The 26,820-nt window shown below is 35.6% G+C and overlaps 1 protein-coding gene across 1 annotated transcript in view; it reads left to right on the top strand.

Moving 5' to 3' along the window:
* Positions 1-792: 792 nt before the first annotated feature.
* LOC139524941 (serine-rich adhesin for platelets-like) overlaps positions 793-26,820 on the top strand; it is a 28,713-nt gene continuing 2,685 nt past the window's right edge. Inside the window, exons 1-5 of the mRNA XM_071320114.1 lie at positions 793-1,053; positions 1,651-2,820; positions 2,934-3,512; positions 3,892-3,967; positions 5,342-5,493. Of these exons, the coding sequence (XP_071176215.1) occupies positions 793-1,053; positions 1,651-2,820; positions 2,934-3,512; positions 3,892-3,967; positions 5,342-5,493 (2,238 nt within the window). The remainder of the gene's footprint in view (positions 1,054-1,650; positions 2,821-2,933; positions 3,513-3,891; positions 3,968-5,341; positions 5,494-26,820) is intronic.

Below are 26,820 nucleotides of genomic sequence, written 5' to 3' on the forward strand. Positions count from 1 at the left end.
TGGATCTTCCTTGGGTATGTCGGCTCCTAATTGTGACAGGGATTTTTCTAGTTTACTTGGTTTGAAACCTTTGGATGGCCTCAGACTTTCTCAAGCTTCTTATGTCAAGTCAGAGAATAATCTGAGGTGTTTCACTTTTGTTCGTGAGACAGCTGAGCACTTTTTGTCAGCAGCTGGGTCTCTTTTAAAGAACAAAGGGGAGGAATTTTCAGACTTGAGGTCTATGCTGCTTCTGGTAGACAAGAGTCTTGATAAATCGACTGTCTCTGAAGCGCTTCAGCAGAGACTTGTCAGTTCTCCTTTGTCTAAGGACAAGTTATTCTCTGTTTCCTTAGGGCAGTTAGACAAAGGAGAACTGACAAGGACAAGTTGTTCTCTGTTTCCTTAGAGCAGTTACAGGAGGAGTTGAATAAGGCCCCTCCTGTGGTCAAGGTGGGTGTGAAGGTCACTGATGGGTAAAGATTTGTCAAGACTACTCAGGTTAACAATCCGTCTTCTTCTCATCAACCCAAGGCTTCTACCTCTTCTTCTTCACAGCCTACGCAGAGACCAGCTTTTTCTCTTACCAACTATTCTAGTGGGAAGAAAGCTAAAGTTGTTAAGGGAAAGAAGCAGGGTAAGTGATGTGTTGTCCCCTCCGTTGAATCGTTCCCCACTGGAAGAGGAAAACTATACTTCTCTTCCTCATCTTCCAGTGGGGGCAGGCTGTCCCACTTTCTAGATCAATGGGCTCTGATAACTTCAGACAAGTGGGTACTTTCGATTTTACGGAGGGGATTGGAACTTCAGTTTATGGAACAGCCTCCTCTCTCTCCTGTTCCAATCAATCTGTCAGTTACAAAGGATTCTCAAAAGAATCAGTTGTTACAAGACGAAGTGAACATATCTTATTCAGAAGGATGTGTTGGAGGAGGTCAATCCTCCTTTTCATCTAGGGTTTTATTCCCGGCTGTTCTTGGTTCCCAAGAAGAACGGGAAAATGAGAACAGTTCTAGATCTTTCTGTTCTCAATCAGTATCTAGTGGTCCCATATTTCAAATTGGAGACCAACAGGTCTATCAGGTCGACTATTCATCTAGGAACTTGGACAACCTCTCTTGATTTGATGGATGCCTATTTTCACATCCCAATTTCTCACTAGTTTCGTCATTTCCTGAGACTGGTTTGGGCAGACAAGGTTTACAGTTTCAAGGCTATGCCTTTTGGCCTGGCTATTGCACCCTTAGTTTTTACCAGGATTTTTCAGACGGTGGTGTCTTATCTTCATACTCAGGCAGTACTCATTCACTCCTACCTAGACGATTCTCTTATCAAGAATCATTGCCGATCTCTTTTGGAGGAACACACCAATTTGTCTATCCTTTTACTCCTGAGACTGGGTTTTTTGATTCATGGGGAAAATCAGAGATAATTCCCAGTCGGAGTTTTTAATTTCCTGGGAGAACATTTTCGGACAGATTTGGGTCTAAAGATTCCTCAAGAAGAGAAGGTAGTCAAGGTACGTAAGTTAGTCAATGCTCTGACTCAGTTTTCATCTGTCCCAGCTCGTCAATTGCTTCAGCTGGTGGGTTTCTTGATTTCGATCATGGACGTCATTCCACTAGGACGTCTACACATTCGTCCAATCCAGTGGTATCTGTCTGGCTTCAGGAAAAACATCTTCTGAAGGGAGTTTTGTTGGATCCTCCAGACCCCAGCGTAACTCTGTTCACAGATGCAAGTCTGATGGGTTTGGGCGCTTATCTGGAGGGCAGGACAGCATCAGGCCTTTGGTCAGGTCAATCAACACATCAATTTGCTAGATATGAGAGCTGTGTTTCTTTCTCTCCGTCAGTTTCAGGCTGTGATTCAGGGTCAGTCACTACTGGTTGCCACGGACAACTCCACAGTAGTGGCTTATCTTCAGAATCAAGGAGGGACCCATTCCTTTTCTCTGTATCATCTGAGCAAGGAAATTCTTCTTCTGTGTCACAGTCTCGATATAATTCTGTCAGTGAGACATGTTCCAGGCAGTCAAAATCTTCTGGCGGATGCTCTCTCCCGTTCCCGTGTTCCAGTGAACACAGAATGGGAAATTCATCCATCAGTGTTTCAGGAGATCATTCTTTGTTGGGATCGTCCTCATATAGATCTTTTTGCCACCAGTCTGAATCACAAGTTGGAGACTTATGTTTCTCCCATTCCAGACGAGAAAGCCTGGGCAGTAGATGCTATGACCCTATCTTGGAAGGGAATGTTCAGTTACATGTTCCCTCCTTTTCGTCTTCTTTCAAAGATCTTGCACAAGATTCAGAGGGATCTTTTCAAGACCATTCTTATTGCTCCGGCTTGGCCAAGACAGTCTTGGTTCTCAGAACTACTACTTCTGTGTTGTGCGAAGCCTCTCCGTCTTCCTATAAGAGAGGATCTACTGTCTCAATTCAAAGGAAGAAAACTTCATCAGGGTCTAGAGAATCTCCATCTGCACGCTTGGTTGCTGTCAGGAATTCCCTCAGAAAGGGAGGCTTTTCTGAGGGAGCAACCAAGCGTATCTCAGGATCAGTCAGAAAATCTACAGGAGCAGTGTATGACTCCAAATGGTCAATTTTCTGTACTTGGTGTCTGTCGAAACAGATTGATCCTAGCACAGTTACTGTCCAACAGTTAAGGGATTTTTTCCTTCATCTTTTTGAAGAAAAGGGTTATTCTCCTTCTTCTATAAAGGGATATAGATCTGCCATAGCCAGAACAATATCACTTTCAGGAGGCTCTGATTTTGGTGACAATGAGTTTTTGTCTTTGTTGATAAAAACTTTTGCCTTAATAGACCTCGTCAAAGGCGTTTGGTTCCTTCTTGGGACTTAGGTTTAGTTTTGAAGGTTCTTCAGTTCCCGACTTTTGAACCTTTACATTCAGCCTCCTTGAAATTTTTATCTTATAAATGTTGTTTTCAGATAGCTTTGGCTACTGGTCGCAGAAGGAGTGAGATTCATGCCTTGTCAATTTCCGAGTCTTGTCTCCGCTTTGCGGCTGATAAGTTTTCAGTTACTCTTCTCACTGATCCATCTTTTCTAGCAAAGAACCAGTTACCTGATAAAGGTTCTGGTTTAATTGTTATTCCTGCGTTACCTCCAACGGCGGATAATCAGGTTTTGTGTCCAGTGAGAGCCTTGCTTGTTTACCTAGCTTCTTCAGCTAATTTAAGATCTGCTGGTTCTTCTAGGTTGTTCATTCCTATTAAAAAAGGAATTTCTTACATTTCTGCTAAAACCATTTCTACCTGGATTTGCAATACTGTCATTTTGGCTTATAAGTCTGCTTCTTCTGAAGTTTTAGTTAAACATCAAGTTAAAACACATGAAGTTAGAGCTTTAGCCTCTTCTTGGAACATTTTTAATTCCTCCTCTATGTCCGAAATCATGTCAGCTGGTTTTTGGAGGTCTGATAGTGCCTTTTATAACCATTATTTACGTGCCATGCCTCTTCATTGCGACAACCTCTATTTTTTAGGGCCTTTAGTTGCTGCTCAACAGGTTGTTTTTCCTCCTCCTAGTGATGGGGATTCAGCGCTTCGTTAAATTCTGTTATCTAAATTTATGAAGGGGAGGTATTTAATGTAATAAAAATCAAATTTTTAGAATTAAAATTTAGTTTTGTAAATTAAATACTCACCTTCATAAATCAGAGGTCCCCCCTTCATCCCCTTAGTGCCTAGCGTTTTAAGGAATAAATGGTGAAGGTTTAGGACGCACAGATATCAGGTGGGAGAGGTTGTCACGGGGTCATGGTTCTTTTTCTGGCTGGCTTCCGGTTGAATAATGCAGCGAGTGGACTGATATCTAAATTTATGAAGGTGAGTATTTAATTTACAAAATTAAATTTTAATTCTTAAAATTTGATTTTTCTTTGTAGAAGAATACTATTGCTGCGATGTGGAAGAAAAATATACCTTTTGCTACTGAATGTTGTATCAGTTCCTTTGATGTGGGTAGATAATGTGTGACAAAACTGTGTCTGCACTAGACAAAAAAAAACCAACATATAGCACAGATAATATATTAAAAAAATAAAGTTACTTAGAGTGTTAAATAAAAAAAGTTTTAACAGAAGGGTACATTATATTCTTAATGTCGTTGACATGTGGTTGTCCCGAATAGTATATCAATATTTGTATAAATTATTATAAAAAATTGCAAACTTACCGCATGTTGAAAAATATTTCGATCACGAATGATGTTTACGCGTTAGTGGTAACCTTTACACAACTTTTTTAAATTAATTATACCGTTAACAGAGGGTTCTGACAAAATCAGTTACTATCATGAAAGACATATTTTATAGTTATCTTCTTTTGGAGTTACGATAGTCTTCCGTAAATTTTCAATGGCTATTATTTCGGTAACAAGGTCACATATGATATTAGAAACACACACATACAACATCGTGCATACCAACCTAGCGGCTGAGTAATTCTTTAAAAAAACGCGTGTACATGGAGAAATTACAAAAAGACGATTGTGGGCTCCGCCATGTTGGGATCACCATAACTGCACTTACATTGATGAGATTAACACCAGTTATCGTTTCCTAATATAGATGAAAGTAATGTTCTTGAATTAAAAGGAAATACGATGAACATTTGAATTTAAAAATAAAAGGAAATTTAAGTTCAGAGGTGATGATGATGAGATCCATTCTTAAAAACGTGACAGAACATCTACTTGTTGACACGGAACAAGATGCAAAAGTGCAGAAATATATCAGTGTATTGCGTGACAACGGGGCTGTTATAAACTCTCAAATAGTTATCGCTGTCGCAATGGTAATAATGAAAGGAACTGATTAAGACTTAGTTGAGTTCCGTTTTCAACTAACTAAAAATTGAGGGAAATCTTTGCTGCACAGAATGTATTTTGTGAAACGTCGACTTTCGACTGCTTAAGCTTGTAAAAAGTTGAAAATTTCGAGGATTCCTACTCTCAACTTGGTTTCCTTTTTTGAGACGTATGGAATGGTATGAAATTTGCTATGAGGAGACACAGAGTCATACTACTCTTTGAGCTGGGTACGGAACTGGCGTTCGTCATGTTGAGATGGACGTCAGAGAGGAAAAGCCTTTGCCTGTGAACTATGCAGAACAACTTACACATATAAAACTTCGTTTCCTTCTTGAGACGTGTAAAATGGAATTAGTTGCCATAAGGAATCACAGAACCATACTAATCTTTGAGCTGGGTACGGAACTGGCGTTCGTCAGATTGAGATGGACGTCAGAGAGGGAACTCAGTTCGACATATCGCAATATACTATTGTCACTGCAGATTAGATTGCCAAAGTAGTAACTACTAAAAAAATCGTCCAGGTTCCTACTCAGATGCTGTTCGAAGTCTCAGGTCAGCTGTAGTTATAAATGGTCAAGTTCCAGCTGATTCCAGTTGTACAACGGTTCCCCCACAAGACAAACTGAATGATGGATATGATGAAGACGTTTCTCCTATATTCAGCCAAGAGATAGTACATATGATTTAGAAAACTCTCCTAGTTAACGTGAGAGCGAACTGGATCCTGATTCTGTATAAAAAGACAACTTGTAATGGGTCCCCCGCGATAATCGCGATAGGGGGTAAGAGGAAGACAATATTTTCCCTGGCAAGACAATCGTCAGCGAAGATAAGAGGAAGACGTGCGCGGGAGGTGGCAGGATGATGTTAGTATGGGTTCCTGCAAGACAAGCGCGGGAGGGGGCAGGAATCCACGGAGGATGAAAATGACTTTTTATCTGGTTGTGGCATATCCTTTAGTCCTGATACGCTAGTCTATTGACAAGATTGAAAAGAAAAAACATTGTCTACCTGTTCTTAAACAATAACAATGGCTAGCCACAAGTGTAAAGATTTTGCCGACATTGGCAAATGTTTTCAGAAACAACATGTTTTTATCGACACTGAAGTAGAAATACTAAAAGTGAAGCAAGAACAGATTGATGATCGAGTTAAAATACTTGAAAACCAGGCCGAGTTTGCAAACGGTGAGCTGCACGACATTCATAACTCCAAAAACCAAACTTAAAGGCACAAATAGCCGAGGAGGCACATGAAAGTCTTAAATTGGAGGTGTGGATTGGAAATGGAATTTAATTGTCCGTGGACTTCAGGTAACTGTTTGTGATACCCAAAAGATCACCCTTAACATAGTCTAGACATATCTTGGCATTGCACGAGGTCATGTTTTTCTCCGAATCTTTAAAACGTCTTAACACTAAATCCATTGGATGTGTACGATTTGATAATTAAGTCTTAGATGCATGTTTTTTTATATGTTGTTAGTGGCTTTGAACTAGCTGTCAGTTACCTCTCAGATATGTACCTATTGTCTTTTGTTGTTTGAATGTGCAAGTACACGGCTACATTTACTTGTATTTTTACCCATCTGATGAGTTTAGCCTTTTTCAACTGATTTTATAATTCGTTCTTATGTTGTACCGTTATACCACTGTTCCAGCTAACATGTTTAAACCCGTCCCATTCTGGATGCATGTACAGAAGCCTGTAATGCAGTGGTTGTCGTTTGTTTATGTTTTACACAAGTCATTTGTTTTTCGTTCAATTTTGTACTTAAATTGGACTGTTTGAATTGTTTTTCATTGCTACTTCATGGCCTTTTATAACTTGCTATGCGGTATGGGCTTTTCTCATTGTTGAAGACCGTGCAATAACCTATAGTAGTTACATTCTGTGTCATGTGGTCTCTTGTGGAGATATGTCTTATTTGCAATCATATCACATCTTTTTTTTATATTGATAAAGAAATTAATCTATTACAGATACTGATCTTATAAAACTTTTTTGCAAATGAAAAAATACATGTATATACATGAGTGTAATATGTTGGGTTTGTATCGTTTAATATATGTTATTATTAACTGTATTTGATATAAATTGTGAATTTATAAAAGTACATTGGTCTGGGGGCCTGTTTTTTGTAAAATTGAATAATTGATTGTTGGTTGCTTAACGTCCAGTAGCATATATTTCATGCCTGTTCAGGACGAGAACAAGTTAACAATAAATACAATAGGTACAATGTAGGTCTTGTTATTAATGCCATCCAGGATGTTGGTCAGGGAAATTTGGAATGCCACTGGAAAATGATGGTTTATTGGATAGGGACAGAAATTATGCTTTGCAACAGACCACTTACGGACTCCTCGAAGAGTTGTTGACCGGACATGACTGCGAACTTGATACATCCCGCACAGCCATACGGACGCCCCACTTCGGCAAGCGTTTTACTGCCGGTCGAGAGAAGACCAAGTGACCATATTTCGTTACCCCAGTCACCCTTGGGCTGGTTTTAAAAAATAAACTGGATTTGATTCGCCAATGCAAGCACCAGTTTATCAACCACCATGACCAGCAGAAAGTGGTAAGCGAATAACATGGACCTGAATAAAAAAAAATTTACCAGACAAAGAAATGATAGAACAAGCTATGGCCATACATGTGAATCTCCGAACAGGAGTACAGTAATCCGGTTTTTAGGAGTCCCTCCTGTCCACCCGTTAAAGACAAAAAAAAACTCCGGTGCCTTTTTTACGATTTTGTTTACAAATTTGTTTTTGAGGTCGGAAAAACCCGAGTTTATCGAACGTATCCGGTGAAACTGACATTTCTATAATGGTTTAATTTTTAAATTGTTATTTGGATGGAGAGTTGTCTCATTGGCACTCACACCACATCTTCCTATATATATTTCCTAATCGCGACACATGTGGAGATTTTAATCTTTACCCAAGGCTAATTAACAAGTGATAATAGTTTGATTGACCAAAGGTGTTGGTATATTAATTACTCGATGTGGCTTCTGTTTATGACACACGCCAAGGATGATACCGGTAAATACCGGCATTGATAGAAAAGTGAAATGCTGTTGTCAAAACATTTACCGGAAGGTTCTGATGCCGAAGAAAACATTTATCGTAGATGAAAACACTGGTAAAAGGAATGGGTTCAGCTCAATGTGAGCTGTTTGCTACACGCGCCGACAAAAAAATCATATCAGCAAAATCTTTGGTTTTCACACCATTATGTTTTCAAAATGCCAAAACGATATTCATCTCTGTCTTCATTGACACCAGTAGCAAAATATCAGAAATATTTGACAAAGTTCAACAATTCTTGGAAAGCTGACTTCAAATGGTGCCAACCCAATTCCAAAGTCCAAAACCAGGAAACTGCACCTCTAAAAGATATATTATGATGGCCGTAATGACATTACCATACATAGTGAGACCCCTTTTTACAAGCAGAAGCATGGATCCGTTTCACCAAATCTATCTGTAGCATCTATGCTCACTGAAACCAACCACTTTGACAAAGTTACACATGCTGACTGTTTTTGCCGACTTCATTGCTGACCCAAACATACTGTCTCTGTTTACCAACATAATGCAGACGTTGAAATTCCTAACGTAGTCAAGACGAGAATGATAATACACTAAAAGATATATTATGATGGCCGTAATGACATTACCATACATAGTGAGACCCCTTTTTACAAGCAGAAGCATGGATCCGTTTCACCAAATCTATCTGTAGCATCTATGTTCACTGATACCAATCACGTTGACAAAGTTACACATGCCGACTGTTTTTGCCGACTTCATTGCTGACACAAACATACTGTCTCTGTTTACCAACATAATGCAGACGTTGAAATTCCTAACGTATTCAAGAAGAGAATGATGATACACTTATATCATTTTATATGAACAATAGAGGCAAAGACTCCATATTACCAACTAACTACAGAGGAATTACAGTAACATCTGCCCTCAGAAAAATATTTGAATATGATTAATTAATTGTTGGTTGCTTATCGTCCAGTGGCATATATTTCATGAATATTCCGAACGAGAACTATTTGAATATGCAGTAATGAACAAAATGACAGAACTAATAACAACTAATCGCACTAGACGAAACACGCGTCTGACGTAAATACAAAATTTAATCCTGGTATCTATGATGGAGTTTTATTTACAACCACTGGGTAGATGCCACTGCTGGTGGAGTTTTAATTTCCCGAGGGTATAACAGTAGTCATCACTTCTGTGCCGACATGAATTATCATTGGTATGGTTATATTTATAAATTAACTGTTTACAAAACTTTTCAATTTTTGAAATACTAAGGCTTTTCTCTACCCCGGGAATGGATTACATTAGCTGTATTTTGCAAAACTTTTAGATATGTTGGTCCTCAATGCTTTTCAACTTTGTACTTTATTTGGCCTTTTTAACATTTATGAATTCGAGCGTCACTGATAAGTCTTTTGTAGACGAAACGTGCGTCTGGTCTATTTACGAAGAAATAGTCATGTCTGACTGTGTATATATGTAATTTTATTTACTCTGTGAAAAGAAAATCTCATGACCATGTCTCCATTGACTCAAAATTACAGAGACACCATGAAACCTTTCGTGACTGCCTCATCTGTTTTGGCTGCACACCAAATAAACTCGTTGACAGTATGCTGGTGAGTTTAGACTATGCCCAGCAATTGTCATGTTTAAAGTAATATGGCAAATTTGACTCGCCTTTCCATGGCATCGCGCGGAGCAAGTTTAAACAAGACCCTGCAATTGTTCATTTACTCGTCATGAATACAAATAAATCAAACACACCTGAAACCAACGAACACTACAATGCTATTCTCTTTCCCGGTTAAATTCAACAAAACAACGAACAAACAACAAAACCAAACAATATAAGACTTCGAAAATTCTGAAATGAACAAGAAATAAGCTTGATAATGACTACAAATGACTTTCGCTAAATCACCTAATGTGGGCAACTAAAAACCACAGGAGTGACGATTAATAAGTGACAAATATCCTGACTTAAAATCCGGATAAATAGCATATATTTAGCCAAATATCCATCTTCCTACGAATTGACTTCAAAAACAAATTGGGTCGATTGAAGGGCTGTACCTTTATAATACTTTATAATAACTGCACGTGCAAATAATGCTGTGCTTTTCATATAGGACATAATAGTGTATGAAGTTCAGGAGTAACTGCATTAGTAATGAGATTTGTCTACCGATTCAGCAGTGGGGTATTCGTTGGAAGTTGGTTAATGTCAGCAGCTATTGATTTAGATAATTTAAGTTTTAATGTTGTCTCCAGACATTTCCCAATTGCAGTAGGTTTTGAGATGTTGGTAGACCATATGTTAGGATGAGTTGTATAAAAGTTCTTACTAGTTGTATAGTAGTATTAGGATCAAGGTTGTCTGTCCATGCATACCAGCTGACATTCAACTGTCGGCAGCTCTTCTTAATTTTGTGATACTTTGTTTGAAAGTAGCATATTGTGGATTTTAACTCGTTGTTAATCTTAGGATACCCAAGTGTAGAGATTTTTCGATAACTGGCGTTGTATTGATATTGAAACATTTTTATAAATATGCGAAACTAGACCGTCTGTAGTTTTTGTTTTTTTGCGATTCGAAGGCTGTACGTATGGGACTACACTTTTCGGAGCTTATTCACTAGATATTGTGATTCATGTGGATTTCACTTTACAAATATATACGTTACATAGATCGGCGCGTAATTAACCTCCCTGTTGAACGCCTTGTAGAATTGGAAATTTTTTCTGAGATTTCAGTTTACCATTGCCTGATAAATTTCTTAACAGCCTTTTTAGTACGACTACATCGAATGATGGTTTTGCATCAAAAAGGTATATACAAACGGGTGATATTTTGTGATATACTTCGAAAATGATGGCTGGACTTAATCTTGATGTCTTTTTGTAGGGTTGACTGTAGCTTTTAATAACCTTATCTTAAGTCTTTTCGTAAGATGAATTCACTGATTTCCAGTAGTATGATACATGTAAGAACTATTTTGCATCATTTTTTCTCCTTTGTTTTTAAATAAGGGTGACAATAAAGTGATTTTGATAACTCTAAAAAAAAAAGAAAAAAAAAGAAGTAAAATCACAAAAATACTGCACTCCGAGGAAAATTCAAGACGGAAAGTCCGCAATTAAATGGCAAAATCAAATGACAAAACACATCAAATGAGTGGACAACTGTCATATTCCTGACCTGGTACAGACATTTTCAAATGTAGAAAATGGTGGATTGAACCTGGTTTTATAGCGCTTAACCTCTCACTTGTATGACAGTCGCATCAAATTCCGTTTTATTTACAACTATGCGTGATCAGACATAAGTAAAATAGTCAAAATATGCATGTGGGTACAGCAGTCATCACTGTGTTACAATATTAAAACAAACAAAATTTACAAAAAAAGCACAAAGAGCATCTATCAAATTAAAAACAAGAACTATCTTTAAAAAAGATATCCGACGTATTTAAATTTGAGTATATGTTTAAAACTATTATTTCGATAACCTTCAGAAGCACAATGACTTAATGATGCAGGACCTCTTTAATTAAATCTTCAGTATTCTCGGTCCTCGTATCTTTCTAAATCTGTTTACATTCACCAAAACCCCGCGGAAATCTCACATGCGTACTGACTAGGTTCTAAAAGTCATGCAAGTTCGTACAACAAAGTTTACATTAAAAATTATATATTGATTGATTGATTGTTGGTTGCTTAACGTCCAGTGGCAAATATTTCATGCATATTCAGGACGAGAACAAGTTAACAATAAATACTATAGGTAGGTTGTTATAATAAAGGAAGATGGTCGGGGAAATTTGAAATGCCACTGGAAAATGAGGGTATATTGGGTAGAGACAGAAATTTTGCCTAACAACAGGCCACCTACGGACCCCTAAAAGACGTTACATGACAGCAGTTTGTCCAATCACAGAAAGGATTTTCAAGCATGCATATTCTGTTGCCATAGTTTAGCGTCCTTAAGTTCAAAGGGCACAAACCATAACTATACCGACTATGTCGGAAAACAATCATTGCTTCGCGTGTCTGACCTCAGAAAATATAAACGGGACATGGGAAGAAATTATGTCGTTCAATGTATATTAAAGAAACTATATAATTTCACATGGGGAATGGTTGTATACAGGGTTAAATTATCAAAAGTTATGTTAGAATTATCCAGAATTGCTTTTACTTTACAAAACAGACCAGCAAAAGGATAGATAATACAAACACATTCACGGGATGTATAAGTACCGAGCCACGTCATATGGATATCGGAGAAAACAAACCAAACAGTAAATGTAATCTAAATAATAAAACAAAGGCAAATAAAATATCAATATAATACGTTGTTAAGGTGATAAACAACGTCAGTACGCAGAATCTATACATCAAGACAATCCTGTATTATTTGTAAAGTTGATACGGAATATTCATCAACAAGGTCTTGGTACCTTCCGATAAACTTATTTAGAAAAAGGACGAGACGTTCTTTGACATACCTCTGGTTCATCATCCTTCTGCTCATACACTGGTGACGTTTAACAAAGTCTTGAGTAGGAGCTGCAAGCTCTTGAATTTGGATTAAGTTGAGAAATATATATCAAATATGCAGGTGAAGTTGGTAAATTGCTACTAAGGGGGGGGGGGGGGGATTTATAATTTGAAAAATCAGGCAGAGGAAGCCGTGTCTGTTGTTTCTTCTTGTTTTAGGGGAAATATTAATGGAACCCAATCAGAAAAGTTCGGATTGGTAATGGAAAGAACATCATCAATATGTTTGAAAGTGAAATTAAATAATCTATGGATATAGGAAGATGTGGTGTGAGTGCCAATGAGACAACTCTCCATCCAAATAACAATTTTAAAAAGTAAACCATTATAGGTCAATGTACGGCCTTCAACACGGAGCCTTGGCTCACACCGAACAACAAGCTATTAAGGGCATACGATACGGTAGAGATCCCTCGTTGATTTTTTCCTAAAATTTTGATAGTAGGTCAATTTTAATGTGTACTTTCCAAATATGAAAAGAAAAAAGTACCTTCATGACTTACTTTTTGAGATAATTTGGTTCGAAATTTGCATATTTGGAAGAAAATTCCCGAAAATTCATAAATAATGACTTTTAAAGAAAGTAACAATACTTTTGAACAAAAAGTCATAACTTAACCGGGTTTTTTGTAAAACGTTCCGTTGATCCATGGCATCTACGTGCTGAAACAAGTTTAAGGTTAAACCAAATTATCATTTTCCGGATTTAGATTGATATATGCGAAATAAAGAAATTGACCATATTTTTGCGTCTTTTCGGAAGTGCAGAAAAATAATTGATCGTTGATTTTTTCTTGAAATTTTTGCGGAGTATTCTTGAAACAGTACTTGATTGATTGCAAAAGAAAAAAATATGGGTCCATGTGCTTGTTTTTTCAATAAAAGCTATATACCTTAATTTTTTACGACGTCTATAAGTATGGCGCTAAATTACGTTATATAAAGTTTAAATCGCACCAACGTCGTGTAATCATTCCCGCCGTACACGACTATGCTGTCAAGTATATGAAGGCGTTTTCCAAAGCGTTGATACTTATCATAAAAATTCATAAGATGGTTATTCGTAAAATCGCTAAACATTTGTGCTAAACATGAGGCTAAACATTTACGAAACGGAATTTGGACAGGAACCTTTTCATAATAAAAAAAGGATATAAAAAAAGGATCCTAGCAGATTACTTTGTCAGATGTACGGCAAAACAGAAAAATCTTAAAGAAGTATACAGGTGCAGACATTAGTTTTAAATTGCTTCATGTACCGAAAGAGGATAGCCAACATTATTGCAAAGGCCCTAACATGGCAAAATGTGAACCAACTATAAATTAAGTGAGGTGATACCATTAATTAACAACCGTATTACCTTCCACAATGACAAAACTTGTCAGCTTTAAAAGGCCCCGACGTAGTTGTATTTTTTTTTTTTACATTCAAAAGATAATAATCTTTCAAATTTAGATTATAAGGAGTACTTCTTGTTCTATAGTTTGAGTTGTTTTGTGCAATTTCATGTCATAACTGCCTCAGTCGACTGAAAACGAAGTTGTAGTATAACATTTCATAGGAAGTACAGCAGCTAGTATTAGAGAATAATATTCAAGGATTTCTTTATCAATAGATAAGTTGCATTACCTTTCATACAGCGTAACTGTATGAATATTTGCGTACTTGTTTGTCTAGAAGTAGAGCTATATTGAAAACACTTTTTTTTCTTTTTCTGTCCGATCGTCTAACTATAATTGTGTTACTTTTCTCAGAAACAACGCTACTGCATGACTTCATATTTTCTCATCAGCTTGACAGCGACGAGTTTTAACGTGTGTACACTTTCTGATCTGTCTGTCTGTCTGCAATTAGTGTACATTTGTCGATACTTCAATTTATATCTCTAAGTACAAAAGGGAGATGCTTATACAAATAAGAAGACGTGGTATGATTACCAATGAGGGAAATCTCAACCAGAAACCAAATGACAAAGACGTAAACAACTATAGGACATCAGACGGCCTTCAACAATGATTAAGACCCATACCGCATAGTCAGCTATGAAAAGACCCTACATGACAAATGCAAAACAACTCAAACGGGAAACTTACGGCCTGAGTTAAGTACAACTTGAAACAATGAACGAAATACAAATATGATATACAATAACAAACGACACCATTGAATTGCCAGCCCTTTTAACAGCATGTGAACGGACGTTTTCTTGTTTTGGTCTATAACATCCAGATTGATATACACAAAAAATAAACCAATTAAACAAACTAACGTGTGACAATTCTGCATCTATTGGCAATATTTTGCTTAAATGCAAAACAAAAACAACACCAATGGAATTTTTTTAAATCTTTTTAACGGACTTTTATTGACACCTTTTCTACATACACATATACACATAATATCATATATTTTTTTTAAAATCAATTAAACTCTGCAATTTCTGTATGTACCAAGGCAAGTCCAGGACAGGATAAGAGACTTCTTTATTTATAATTTTATTTACGAATAGGGGTGTTGTACGACCTTGTCCACCCATGAGGGTCTCGCATATGCAGTCGGTTTTGTTATTTTATAGATTGTCTGTTAAATTCGGCCGTACATTAACAATTCACCATTCAATTTGCGGTCTGCCCAATGCTATACAAGAAGAAAAAAATAAAGGCACAAACTATTTTGATTCTGATTATCTTTCAATTCAAGATTGTATTATTGACTTCATTATCAATGAATGAAAATAAATGTTCTCGTCATGAAAAATATTGCACACCTGTACCCCATGCCGTAGTAATGACTTTTGTGTATGGATTTCAAATCTTCCAACACTAGACCCGATTCGGCCACCCTACGCGCCATATATTTTGTTAAAATTTTCTTGTTAATCACGGATACATACGTTTTCTCATTTCTTTTAGTTTCATTAAAACAACATGCTGATATCATAAATGTTCAATTAAATATTTGCTGCTGGACGTTAAGCAGCAATTAATAGATACAGGAAGATGTGGTATGAGTGGCAATGAAATAACTCTCAATCCAGGTAACAATTTATAAAAGTAAACCATTATAGGTCAAGGTACGGCCTTCAACACGGATCCTTGGCTCACACCAAACAGCAAGCTATAAAGGGCGCTAAAATTACTAGTGTAAAACCATTCAAACGGGAAAACCAACGGTCTAATCTATATAAAATCTATACTCATAATTAGCTATTGCAGCTTTTGTCATGTTTGTGCTGATGGCAAAAATAGCAGGTCCTTTTGTTCCGTAATGTGTCTTATTTCATTTTGTAAAAATATTATTCAGCATGTTACAGTTTGAGCAACGAATAGTAGGATAGCTCCGAAATCCTTGCAATTTTTCTTTCTCTTAGTACGTTGACCAGATTTCGTTTGGCCGTGCAGTTTTGGCAGTTATTCAGTGCTTTTGCCAGACTAAAAAGCTCCACAATTCTTCTTCCGTCTTTCCATGTTATACTGTCAGAACTCTCTTCTGTGTCTTTTACCTTTTCTTCAATTCGTCATGCAAAGTTGTATTTGATTTATTTGTGTTCATCTCCAGTATTTCCTTTGATCTCACTGCTCTTCGGCGGATTTCGCCGTCTTTTAGAAACGACATAGCCGCTTTTTTAGCAGGTACTTTTTTGAAATTCGCGCAACCTGATTATGACATCAGTGAATATTCCGCGAAAATATGAATTCATTTAAAGCGTCGTCGCGAAATGTTAACGTTCTTATTAGAAACATCGCGAAATTACAACGTTCTGGTTACCAACGTCGCGAAAACAACAGGAAAAGTTTTGAAAACATTATTATCTGCCCCTGCTACTGTATCGTATTCCCTTAACCCTTTCAGCGCCGAGACGTTGTTTTTTCACATGATTACGTTGCCATACATATTTCAATGACGTTACTAAAATGATACGTAACGTAACGTCAACACATTACCGTATAAGCACATGCACGCTATCCTCCGTAATCGATTAATTGGACATCTCATATATTCGGGAAATTTCCCATATCTCCGGCCACATTTGAATTAACTTGAGTTCACGTAGCGAATGCGTATTTCCAGTGATTTTTGTTTAATTTCGAAGTTTTTTTTTTATTCTTTTCTAGAATACTATTTAAAACACCCGACAATATGGAAATAAATGAAGATTCTTATAGCATGATGAATATCATTATCAAACTATAGCTCAATATCTGTATTTTGATGTAAAGAGGGTGGTACGTGTAAAGGGTTATTTTCGTGCAACATGTTTTGACATTTTTTTTCCACGTGCAGCCGTGATAAAGGTTGTCGTTATTCATCGTAATTTGTGAAATCGGTAAAAAGATCAATGTGCAAGAAAGTTTTAATTGTTCGTTCATCGTTAAATGGCAATTTTATGTCGCCTTCTTTCGTGTAGTTAGGGGAACATGGTGTAACTCATGCATTTTACCCTCACAACTTTCGTGAAACTTGTATACAGTGTTCTACAAATACCAAAATCAATTGTATGTTTATACTCTATGATAAGAGCCTACCCCTCTCTTTACGCCCTCTATAAAGCATCATCAAATGTAAGATTTGATATCATCGAATGATTAAAAAAAAACGAAAAGTGTTCTCAGTTTCTTCATACTTGGCGCGGGTCTGTTTTTTTCTTAAGCACCATCGATGAAGAGTTCGACTGAACACTTTGCAGATCTTTGCATATCACCACAAAATTAGGGATACCAGTATATAGCATTGTTATAATTCAACCATCAGATAAGTCTCAACTTATTGAGTAATAAATAGTTTAGCGGCAAATATTTCACGAATACACAACACTAACTTATCTTTTTTCTGATGTATAATCTGAAATAAGTTTGCTTTAACATTACAATTGTGTGACTTCTCTTTCATTTTGATTTGCCGGTTTGGTTTTGAAGAATGTCACTTTTCTGACTAGACCAGTACATGTAGTTGAAAATATTTAGCATTCATTTTGCTTCTTTTTTTATATAGCCTAAAATTATTTTATTTTTTGGTATTCTATAATTCAAGTCAATTAATGTTTTACATGTCAACGGCATGCAAATTTTCATAATTTCACTAAATATTTATTTATGAAGCACTTGGTGAAAATTTAATGTATTAATACCTGTGGTTCAAACTGTCTTGACCTTTTTATAGAGTAAGCCGATTTTTTTCCAGATACTATTTCTAAAAAGTGTACAATTAAAGGTACAGTTTTAAGAAATACTTTGCTGTGCTAAATACATGTCTGACCTAACCTCAGTTTTGTCATGAAATGAGGCCTGTCGCTCAAATAATTTTATGTTTCTTGTTGCGATCATTGACATTGAAAATCATATATGAACCCCTTTTTCATTGGTGTGATTTCGGCAGAAAATGAGGAGAAACTATCTCATCGTAAATACACATTCTTTTGGCAAGGGTTTATTTAGGAATTTCGTTAAATCGATATAGCCCTAAATGCTTGAACTATTTTCCTTCATTGATTCTTACATTAAGATGTATAGTGTCTAATTACTAGTACATGTACACAGTTAGTTTGAAGTATGAAATAAAAGAGGTAAATGTTGGTACCAATAGTTTACTCCAATCATAATAACGGACAACGTACTTTCCTTTTTACTGAGATTAATTCTTCAAGTAATGAATTTGATTTTAATAAATGCACAAATATAATCACAAACTGGTCGACTTACATTAAAAGCCCTTCTCTAAATTTTAAAAAGAGATCCATGCATTCCAGACTCAGTGAAAATGAGACTTTAACTCCAGTACACAAACAACTTTACAAAGATATATAGAGGTCAACTTACAGTCTAAAAAAAAGATAGTCGGAAATATGCATTATACGATATTTCAAACTCTAAAAGCAAAAGTATAAATCGACTGCGAATAAATTATTGGAGGCTACACATATTTGTTATACCATTCACTTCCTAAATTAAAATTTAGAAGTCTGATATTAACGAACACAACCGCTTAGACAATAAAAACAACACCAACTCAAATACTAACGAAAACAACGACTGGACTGGGACAATAATGCCTCATTATATGTTATTATATTTTCATCTTTTTTCCTTAGCTCTATTTGATTATATCTTAATCTTTTTCATATTTAGTCATACGAAGTAGCTAGATTGCAGTCTTGTTTAGTCTTTCTTGGTAACGAAAAAAAAAACCGATTCAAAATTACGACAATAATGTAATAATTTTAATGGATCAGATGGACTGATCTGCATGCTAACTTCTGTATATAAACAAGTTTGTATATCAATTGCGTGTGTTAGGTTTGAATTGTCAGTACTAGTATTAGCTTGTATGTAATTTATATATAGAGAATTATGCACTGTCGTCCGTGTTTATATATTGTTTTATTCTTTAGCTGGTTTTTTTAACAATAATGGTTGTTAAAATAAACAATTCAGAATCTTCTTTTGGCACCACTATTATATTTGAAAGAGTTCGTTATAATAAGTCATGATAGCTGTACGTATGGTAACAAATTAGTCACTTATAGCCACCAAAGTCATCGGAACAAGGCTATAAACTACGGGTCGTCGTACTGCCTTATACAATAGTTATGTATATATGATCTCCCCCACTTTTGGTTGGGTTGATGTTGCTCAGTCTTTAGTATTCTTTTCTGCCTGTGTAAATTTAACTTGTCTTTTGGTCAGTTTTAGTGTTTTGCCATGGCATTGTTAGTTTGTTTTTGACTTGTGAGTTTGACTATCTCTTTGGTATCTTTTACCTCTCTTTATGTATGCACGATTGGTCACTATATAATTCAATGTGAAACATGTAAAATGAGATGAGCATGACATGTCGGGTACCAGTTTAATATTAGAACAGATAGAAAAAAACTTTTAAAAAAGCTTGACTTGTCAAAATTGGACCAAGCACCAAAAAAAACCCAACACAGTAACAAAGGACAAAAATAAATCCAAAAATACGCAGTAAGTGATGGGTAAATCAAAATACGATCTTAACTCAGAATTGAATATGTATTCTAATATTGAATTGACAACAAAGTGAGACACATGGACACATAAGGCGGAGTATGCAGATTGTATGCCATAATTAAGTATTAGAATGATATAAAATACAAAAATCCGGGTCAAGTTTATTTGGTTTTCGCAGAAATTATTTTAGAAGACCGGCATTGTCAAAATTATTCATTATAAGTTATAACTTAAATATTGGTTGTTTTTAAAACTAGTGAAGTCAACCCATGTTTAAGCCAACCCCAGATGGCTAAATTTCTCAAGAAATATGAAGGGTAAAATAGTGCATTTAAAAAGAGATATTCCCGGATTCTATATACCGACTATATTTGCAGAGCTAACCTTCTAAATTTAAACTAACAGTTTTATTGAATAAATTAATAAACAACAAACTATTAAACAAATTATCGAATGATTTTCGATCTGTAACACTTCACATTGTAAAAATCGGTAAAAACTCCATGATTTTACTGCAAAACGTTTCCAGTAATATCAAGTACCTGCCACTTTTATACGCAGAAACGTCACACACACTGACACAGCATCAGTTTTGATGACGTCATTCAGATAAACGTTACAATTTAAAAATAAAATAACAACTTTTTTTTTTTACAGTCAACCATGTGAGCTAATTTCATTCAGTTAATTTAATAAATAAAGGCATACAGAGTTTATAATTGGAGTATAGATTGTGTAAAAAGTTGCAAATTATCTCAGACAAAAATAGTTTCAACCCCAAAATTCAATATATAATTTGAGACTTTTATGTTTATTCTTGAATAACAGAACAAAGTCAATTATTTTTTCTTTAAACCTAATATGGTTTCGGCAGTCAAATGAAGTTTTTTATATACGTTTTTAATGCTTCGTATGTTCTACTGAAAAACGACAAAAATGTCGTTTTGGCGTGCTAGCGGTAAACGACAAAAATGTCGTTTTGGCGCTGAAAGGGTTAAGGGCCCCAAAATAACTAGTGTAAAACCATTCAAACGGGAAAACCAACGGTCTAATCTATATGAAAAAACGAGAAACACGTATAAATTACATAAACAAACGGCAACTACTGTACATCAGATTCCTGACTTAGGACAGGTGCAAACTGGCTTCTTTTGTCTTCCTGTTTTTGACAAGCATCTGAAGGAACTCCGATTCATTTGAAAATAAGAAGAGGCGCACAGTTCGTTTCCTCAGGAATGCCGACAATTTGTTGAAAAGTTTACATCACAATTCAACAAATATGTTGTCGATAAGAAATTCCAGCATACTGATCACTTTGTTTTACCCTTTTGTTCACTATTAACAAAAATATGCCTTATGATATCCCAAAGTTATAAATTTATAGCGTATACTAGCTACCATTTTTATGTTGAAAGGCATTGTGGATTATTGGTAAAGTGAACAGGAGGGAATTTCCTCTTTTCCTAATGTAAAGGTTCCGATCTTACGGGTTTGAAAAGACGGAAAAGAGCTACATCACAAATAATACTGACAAGTCTGTATATTGAAGAACATGCATTGATACATCCTTTGTCAAGTGCATATTTAAGAAAATTAACAGGCAGTGAAAAAAAGAATAGTTCTAATTAAGGAATGACTAATATTTTTTCTGTCTGAAGAAATAACATAAAAAAATTGCACACTGAATAACGCGCGTAGCGGGTTATTTAACAGTGTGCACCACATTTTTTATGTTATTTCGAATATACAGAAGAAATATGACAGTCATTTCTTATAATTTAATTCTAAATTCCATTTTAAACCGTAGAAAACCATGAAAAAACGTTGATGACGTCACGGTCACATGACTAAATAATGTCTATGGGCTGACAACAAAATAACGTCAGCCAATCAGAAGACGCGTTACATCCAAAATTAAATTATTGTAATATAACCCTTGTGGATGATGGCAGATGTGAAAGAAGGTAATCAAAGCTCTCAGAGGGCGATCTAGATTTGGAAGAATTAATTTTACATTAGGCTGATGGTAAAGTTTTTGCCCATGACTACGTTGTTGTCGTAAGGTTGTATTAACATTTCCATCACTGCAGGCAGGACTTGACAAATTTCCTACTCCTTTGATGTTATTATTGCAATCATATGGCATTGCATATCCCTTATCTCTCTTTACGGAAAGGAGTACTTAGTGCAGTGCTATTTGTGTGGTGATAAATTTTCTCGCTGATACGTACTTTCATAAATAAAGAAGGATTATGGTTCGGTTGATTAAAATGGTTATAAAGGACCCTTAATTGAGGATTTATATTATCAGACCGGTGTTGATTCATTCTTTGACGCAATGTCTGACGAGTTAACTAACATAAAGTAGTCCACACAAAGTACATTCGATTCCGTACACGACAGTGTCCGTTGAACAGTCCAGAGGCTCGGGAGATTTAGTATGATATGTTTTAGACGTAAAGTTACTTGTAAAATCAGGAGTCGTGATTAATATATAACATGTCTTACACGTGCTTTTTTCCCCATTTTATGTTTACAAGAATAAATGATAGTTGTTGATTCACTTGTAGCCTGTGTCTTTAAACAGTGAAAACTATTGACTCATCATGGCTTTAATTTATGAAAAGTATCTGCATTTTTATTATCTCTTTCAAATACGTCGTTGTTAACATTTAAGATATTTATGCATTTGTTCCCATTTTTGTCTGTGTTTGAAAAATTTCTGTATGTCATTCTGATTGTTATTGATTTCTTTCATTATGCTTCTTTCTAATTTCTTCGTTTCTATGCCTGTCCTGAAAGAATGACGGATCAGTTTCGTCTCCTTATCTCCTTGTCAAGATTTAAGACGACAGCTACTAATTCGTTTTAGAGATGATACCTTTGATAACTATTTAGAGATGAGTCACTGTACAGCAGGAAATGTTGCTTTTCAATATAAAAATGGTATCCTAGTAGCATACGCTATTAATTTATTACTTTGGGTTCCCATACGGCAAATGTTAAGGAATGTATCTCCCTCATGCAAAGCTCCGATTCCTTTCACGGATTTGGCTATACTTTTTGGACCTTTTAGATTATAGCTCTTCATCTTTTATATAAGCTTGGGATTTCAAATATTTTGGCCACGAGCATCACTGAAGAGACATGTATTGTCGAAATGCGCATCTGATGCAGGAACATTGGTACCGTTAATGTTATTGGTAATAGTGGACAAATCAAAAGCAAAAACATTCTATTTTTGTGTATATTTTGGAGTTTAGTATGACGTCCAGTATCACAACTAGTATACATTTTAGTATGGAGGCCAGCTGAAGCACGCCTCCGGGTCAGGAGTTTCCCTGCTGCATTGGTGACCTTCAGCTGTTGTCTGCCCTTTAGTCGGGTTGTTGTCTCTTTGACACATTTCCCATTTTCATTCTCAATTTTACACGAATGAAAAAGTGATCAGTACGTTGATTGGGTTCCATTAATTTATCCCCCAGAACTCGAAACTAAAGAAAAAGCAGACACGGCTATATCTGCCTTATTTTAATACATTTTTTTCGAATTTGACATACACGGTCATCTCAGTACTACAATCTATAACAAACGAGACGATTTTAATTTTTGAAACTATTAATTTCCTTCCACTTTATTATTAATATACCAACTTCACCTGCATATGGGATATACATTTCCCAACTTTTTTCGGTATTCAAGATCTTGCAGCTGCTACTCAGACTTCACAAATAGCACACGTTGTGACCTTGATTATGATCTTAAAACGCGTTCCAGTATTTATTTGTCTTTTTGAATATCAGTCAATGTTTGTTGATATCCATCTGATCGACGTGGCTCGGTACGTGTATATCCCGTAATTGTGCTATGGTAAATTTTTGTATTCTTGTCTTTCATTTTTTGCTTCTATGCTTTGTCAATATGCCTTTTTATGCTTCTTTGTTTGTTTACAAAGTTATTAACATTATAACATTAAAATATGTTGGCTGCTGTACCTATATTTTGACATTTTTACCTATTATATTATGTCTGTCTGTTTTGTTCACAGATCGTTGTCATTACAACGAAATTTTATGCAACTGTGATACAAGTGAGAGGTTTGGCTACCTATAAAACCAGGTTTAATCAACCATTTTCTACACAAGTATTAAGTGAGGAATGTGAGAGTTGTAATCCATTCGTTTGATCTGTTTTTTCTCAGTGTGTTTATTTTTTCCTCTTGATTTTTGAAGGCTATTTATTTTAAGTGGATTGAGAAACAGAGAGATTTGGTTCCGAGAGTACTACTTTCATACTTAGCTTTATGTCGTCGTTATTTTTTTATTATTCATTTTATTCAAATTTTAATCGAAAAAATTAACTCAAAATATCATTCTAATATGACGTGCTTCTTTCGCTTTGTAAACAACACCGTGATAAAATTCTCGATATATCTATACTTAGCGCAGACTCCAAGATGTACACAAATGGCTGTTTAAATATGCCTCCCACGTAAATCCACATGTATCGTAACCTATGTGTAAACGGTTGTGGATTTCGCTGTGTTAACAATTACACTTGAATAAAACCCTACAGAACATTTATTCTGATTCTGATGCATAACAAAAAGAATTTACACATTAGAGAACGGAAAAATGGACAAAAACAAAATAAATTAAAATTCCGCGAAATTCCAGTAATGATTTTTGCGCATTAACGTCATTTCAAAACAAGACGTCATACGAATGAAAACGTCAAAGCTGAAGGTTTTTCTATTGCGTTTACCTTCTAAACTCGGATACAATTGCATTAAAATAAAGTATTGAGGTGGGTGTTGCTTGTTTTCTGTTCTATTGCATTATTCGCACATTTACTGATTTCAGCAAGTCAACATGGCGGCTCCTTGGTTACAACATGTCAACAGTGAATTTGAAAGTAGCTTACGATAAAAAATGTATTTCAAGAATCTTCTTCTCTGAAACTACTGGGCCAAATACTTTCAAACTTTAACTGAATGTTCCTTAGGGTATCTAATTTATAAATTGTATCCGAAGTTTTGATCTATCAACAAACATGGTCGCCATTGCTAAAAATAGAACATAGGGGTCAAATGCAGTTTTTGGCTTATAACTCAAAAACCAATGCATTTAGAGCAAATCTGACAAGGTAATATTGTTAATCAGGTCAAGCTCTATCTGCCCTGAAATTTTCAGATGAATCAGACAACCTGTTGTTGGGTTACTGCCCCTGAATTGGTAATTTTAAAGAAATTTTGCTGTTTTTGGTTATTATCTTGAATATTATTATAGATAGAGATAAACTGTAAACAGCAGTAATGTTCAGCAAAGTAAAATTTACAAATAAGTCAACATGACGGAAATGGTCAGTTGACCCCTTTAGGAGTTATTGCCCTTTATAGTCAATTTTTAACCATTTTTCGTAAATCTTAGTAATCTTTTACAAAAATCTTCTCCTCTGAAACTACTGGGCCAAATACTTCCAAACTTTTACTGAATGTTCCTTAGGGTATCTAGTTTGTAAATTGTATCCGAAGTTATGATCTATCAACAAACATGGTCGCCATTGCTAAAAATAGAACATAGGGGTCAAATGCAGTTTTTGGCTTATAACTCAAAAACGAAAGCATTTAGAGCAAATCTGACGTGGGTAATATTGTTTATCAGGTCAAGATCTATCTGCCCTGAAATTTTCAGATGAATCAGACAACCTGTTGTTGGGTTGCTGCCCCTGAATTGATAATTTTAAGGAAATTTTGCTGTTTTTGTTTATTATCTTGAATATAATTATAGATAGAAATAAACTGTAAACAGCAATAATGTTCAGCAAAGTAAGATCTTCAATTAAGTCAACATGACCTAAATTGTCAATTGACCCCTTAAGGAGTTATTGCCCTTTAAAGACTTTTTTCACAATTTGTTCATCATGTTGACTTACTTTTAAAAATCTTCTCCTTTGAAACTGCTGTATCAATTTCAGCCAAACTTAGGCTAAATGAGTTTCAGAGTATCTAGTATAAATTTTATATTTTATTTCCTTGTATGTCAAGAAACATAGCTCCTATGGCTAAAATAGAACATAGGAGAAAATGATTATTTTTTTTTGGCTTTTGAAGAAAATAGGACGATCCAAAAAACATTTAAATAAATTGAAAAGCCAAAATAATCATTGATGAGAGATTTAACCAAAAGAATTAAGGTGAGCGATTCAGGCTCTTGAGAGCCTCTTGTTTTTCTAGCGGTTAGTTAAGAAATCACTCATGCAGGTTTATTAGCCGATTTGTTTTACATTTAACGAACAGTGGGTAAAATAGAACAGCCACACACAAGGTATACCCATCATCGCTTCAGTTTTTTAATGATCGTATTTGTCCTATTAGAATCGAAATAATTCATGGAAGCCATAGATTTCTTGTAAATTTACACATGGCCTGGGCCGTGATATTCGTTAATTTTATCCCTCGCTAACGCTCAGGATAAAATTCGAATATCACGGCCCAGGTCATGTGTAAATTTCCAACAAATCTATGTCTTCCATGAATTATTTCTTAATTTGAGCATGGTAAATATATTAAATAATAGCACGGAAGCACATGTATTTGTTTTGGTAAAACACGTGTGTTTGTTTACATCAACATATGTTTTAGAATACCTGTTATATTTGCTGTTTGATTTAAATGTCATGTAATTTATAATGTTATTATTATGAGTTCTGCATTACGCGGACTAGCATACTGCGTGCTACTGCGTTGCCTGTATTATAACCACGACAGACCACCGTTTCGAAGACGAGTTTCCACAACTCTATAAGTTCTTAATAGAGAAGCTGCATTTCCTAGTTTGCCTGTACCAGTACCGCCGACAGCAACCCAGCAAAGAGCGTCACAGCCACGTGCACAAATAAGTGACAGCACATTTCAACTGTTTACGTCGTACTTCGATTCTACAATATCTGCTCTGAAGAACGAGTTGAAAAAGGAAACGTCGGTGCAACTAAAGAGTGAAGCCGAATCCAATTTACTTTCAATTCCGAAGTCCTTGCTGGTCTACATAAGTGCTGATTTGTTTTAATGCATATTTCTATTATGTCATTGTATAATGTTCAATCAGTATGTGACACAATAATAAAATAAAATAAGACTACGCTAAGCTATACGCAGAGCACTCACAACCATCAAGAAGAAGAAGAGTCGTACTAAACCTTACGCTAAGCTACTGTTTCCAGACTTCCTACTAATAGTCTAGATTGCCTCATCAACAGAACAACCAGTCGCCCTTTCGGCAATGTGTTAGGAATGCCACCAATGTGGACACTGTAGGACAAAAGTCCCAATAGAAGCAGCAAGCAATTTACATCAAGTAACAACCAAGCAACATAAGATAAAAGATAAGTAT

The sequence above is a fragment of the Mytilus edulis genome, chromosome 5 (assembly GCF_963676685.1).
Source record: "Mytilus edulis chromosome 5, xbMytEdul2.2, whole genome shotgun sequence".
Lineage (NCBI taxonomy): Eukaryota > Metazoa > Mollusca > Bivalvia > Mytilida > Mytilidae > Mytilus > Mytilus edulis.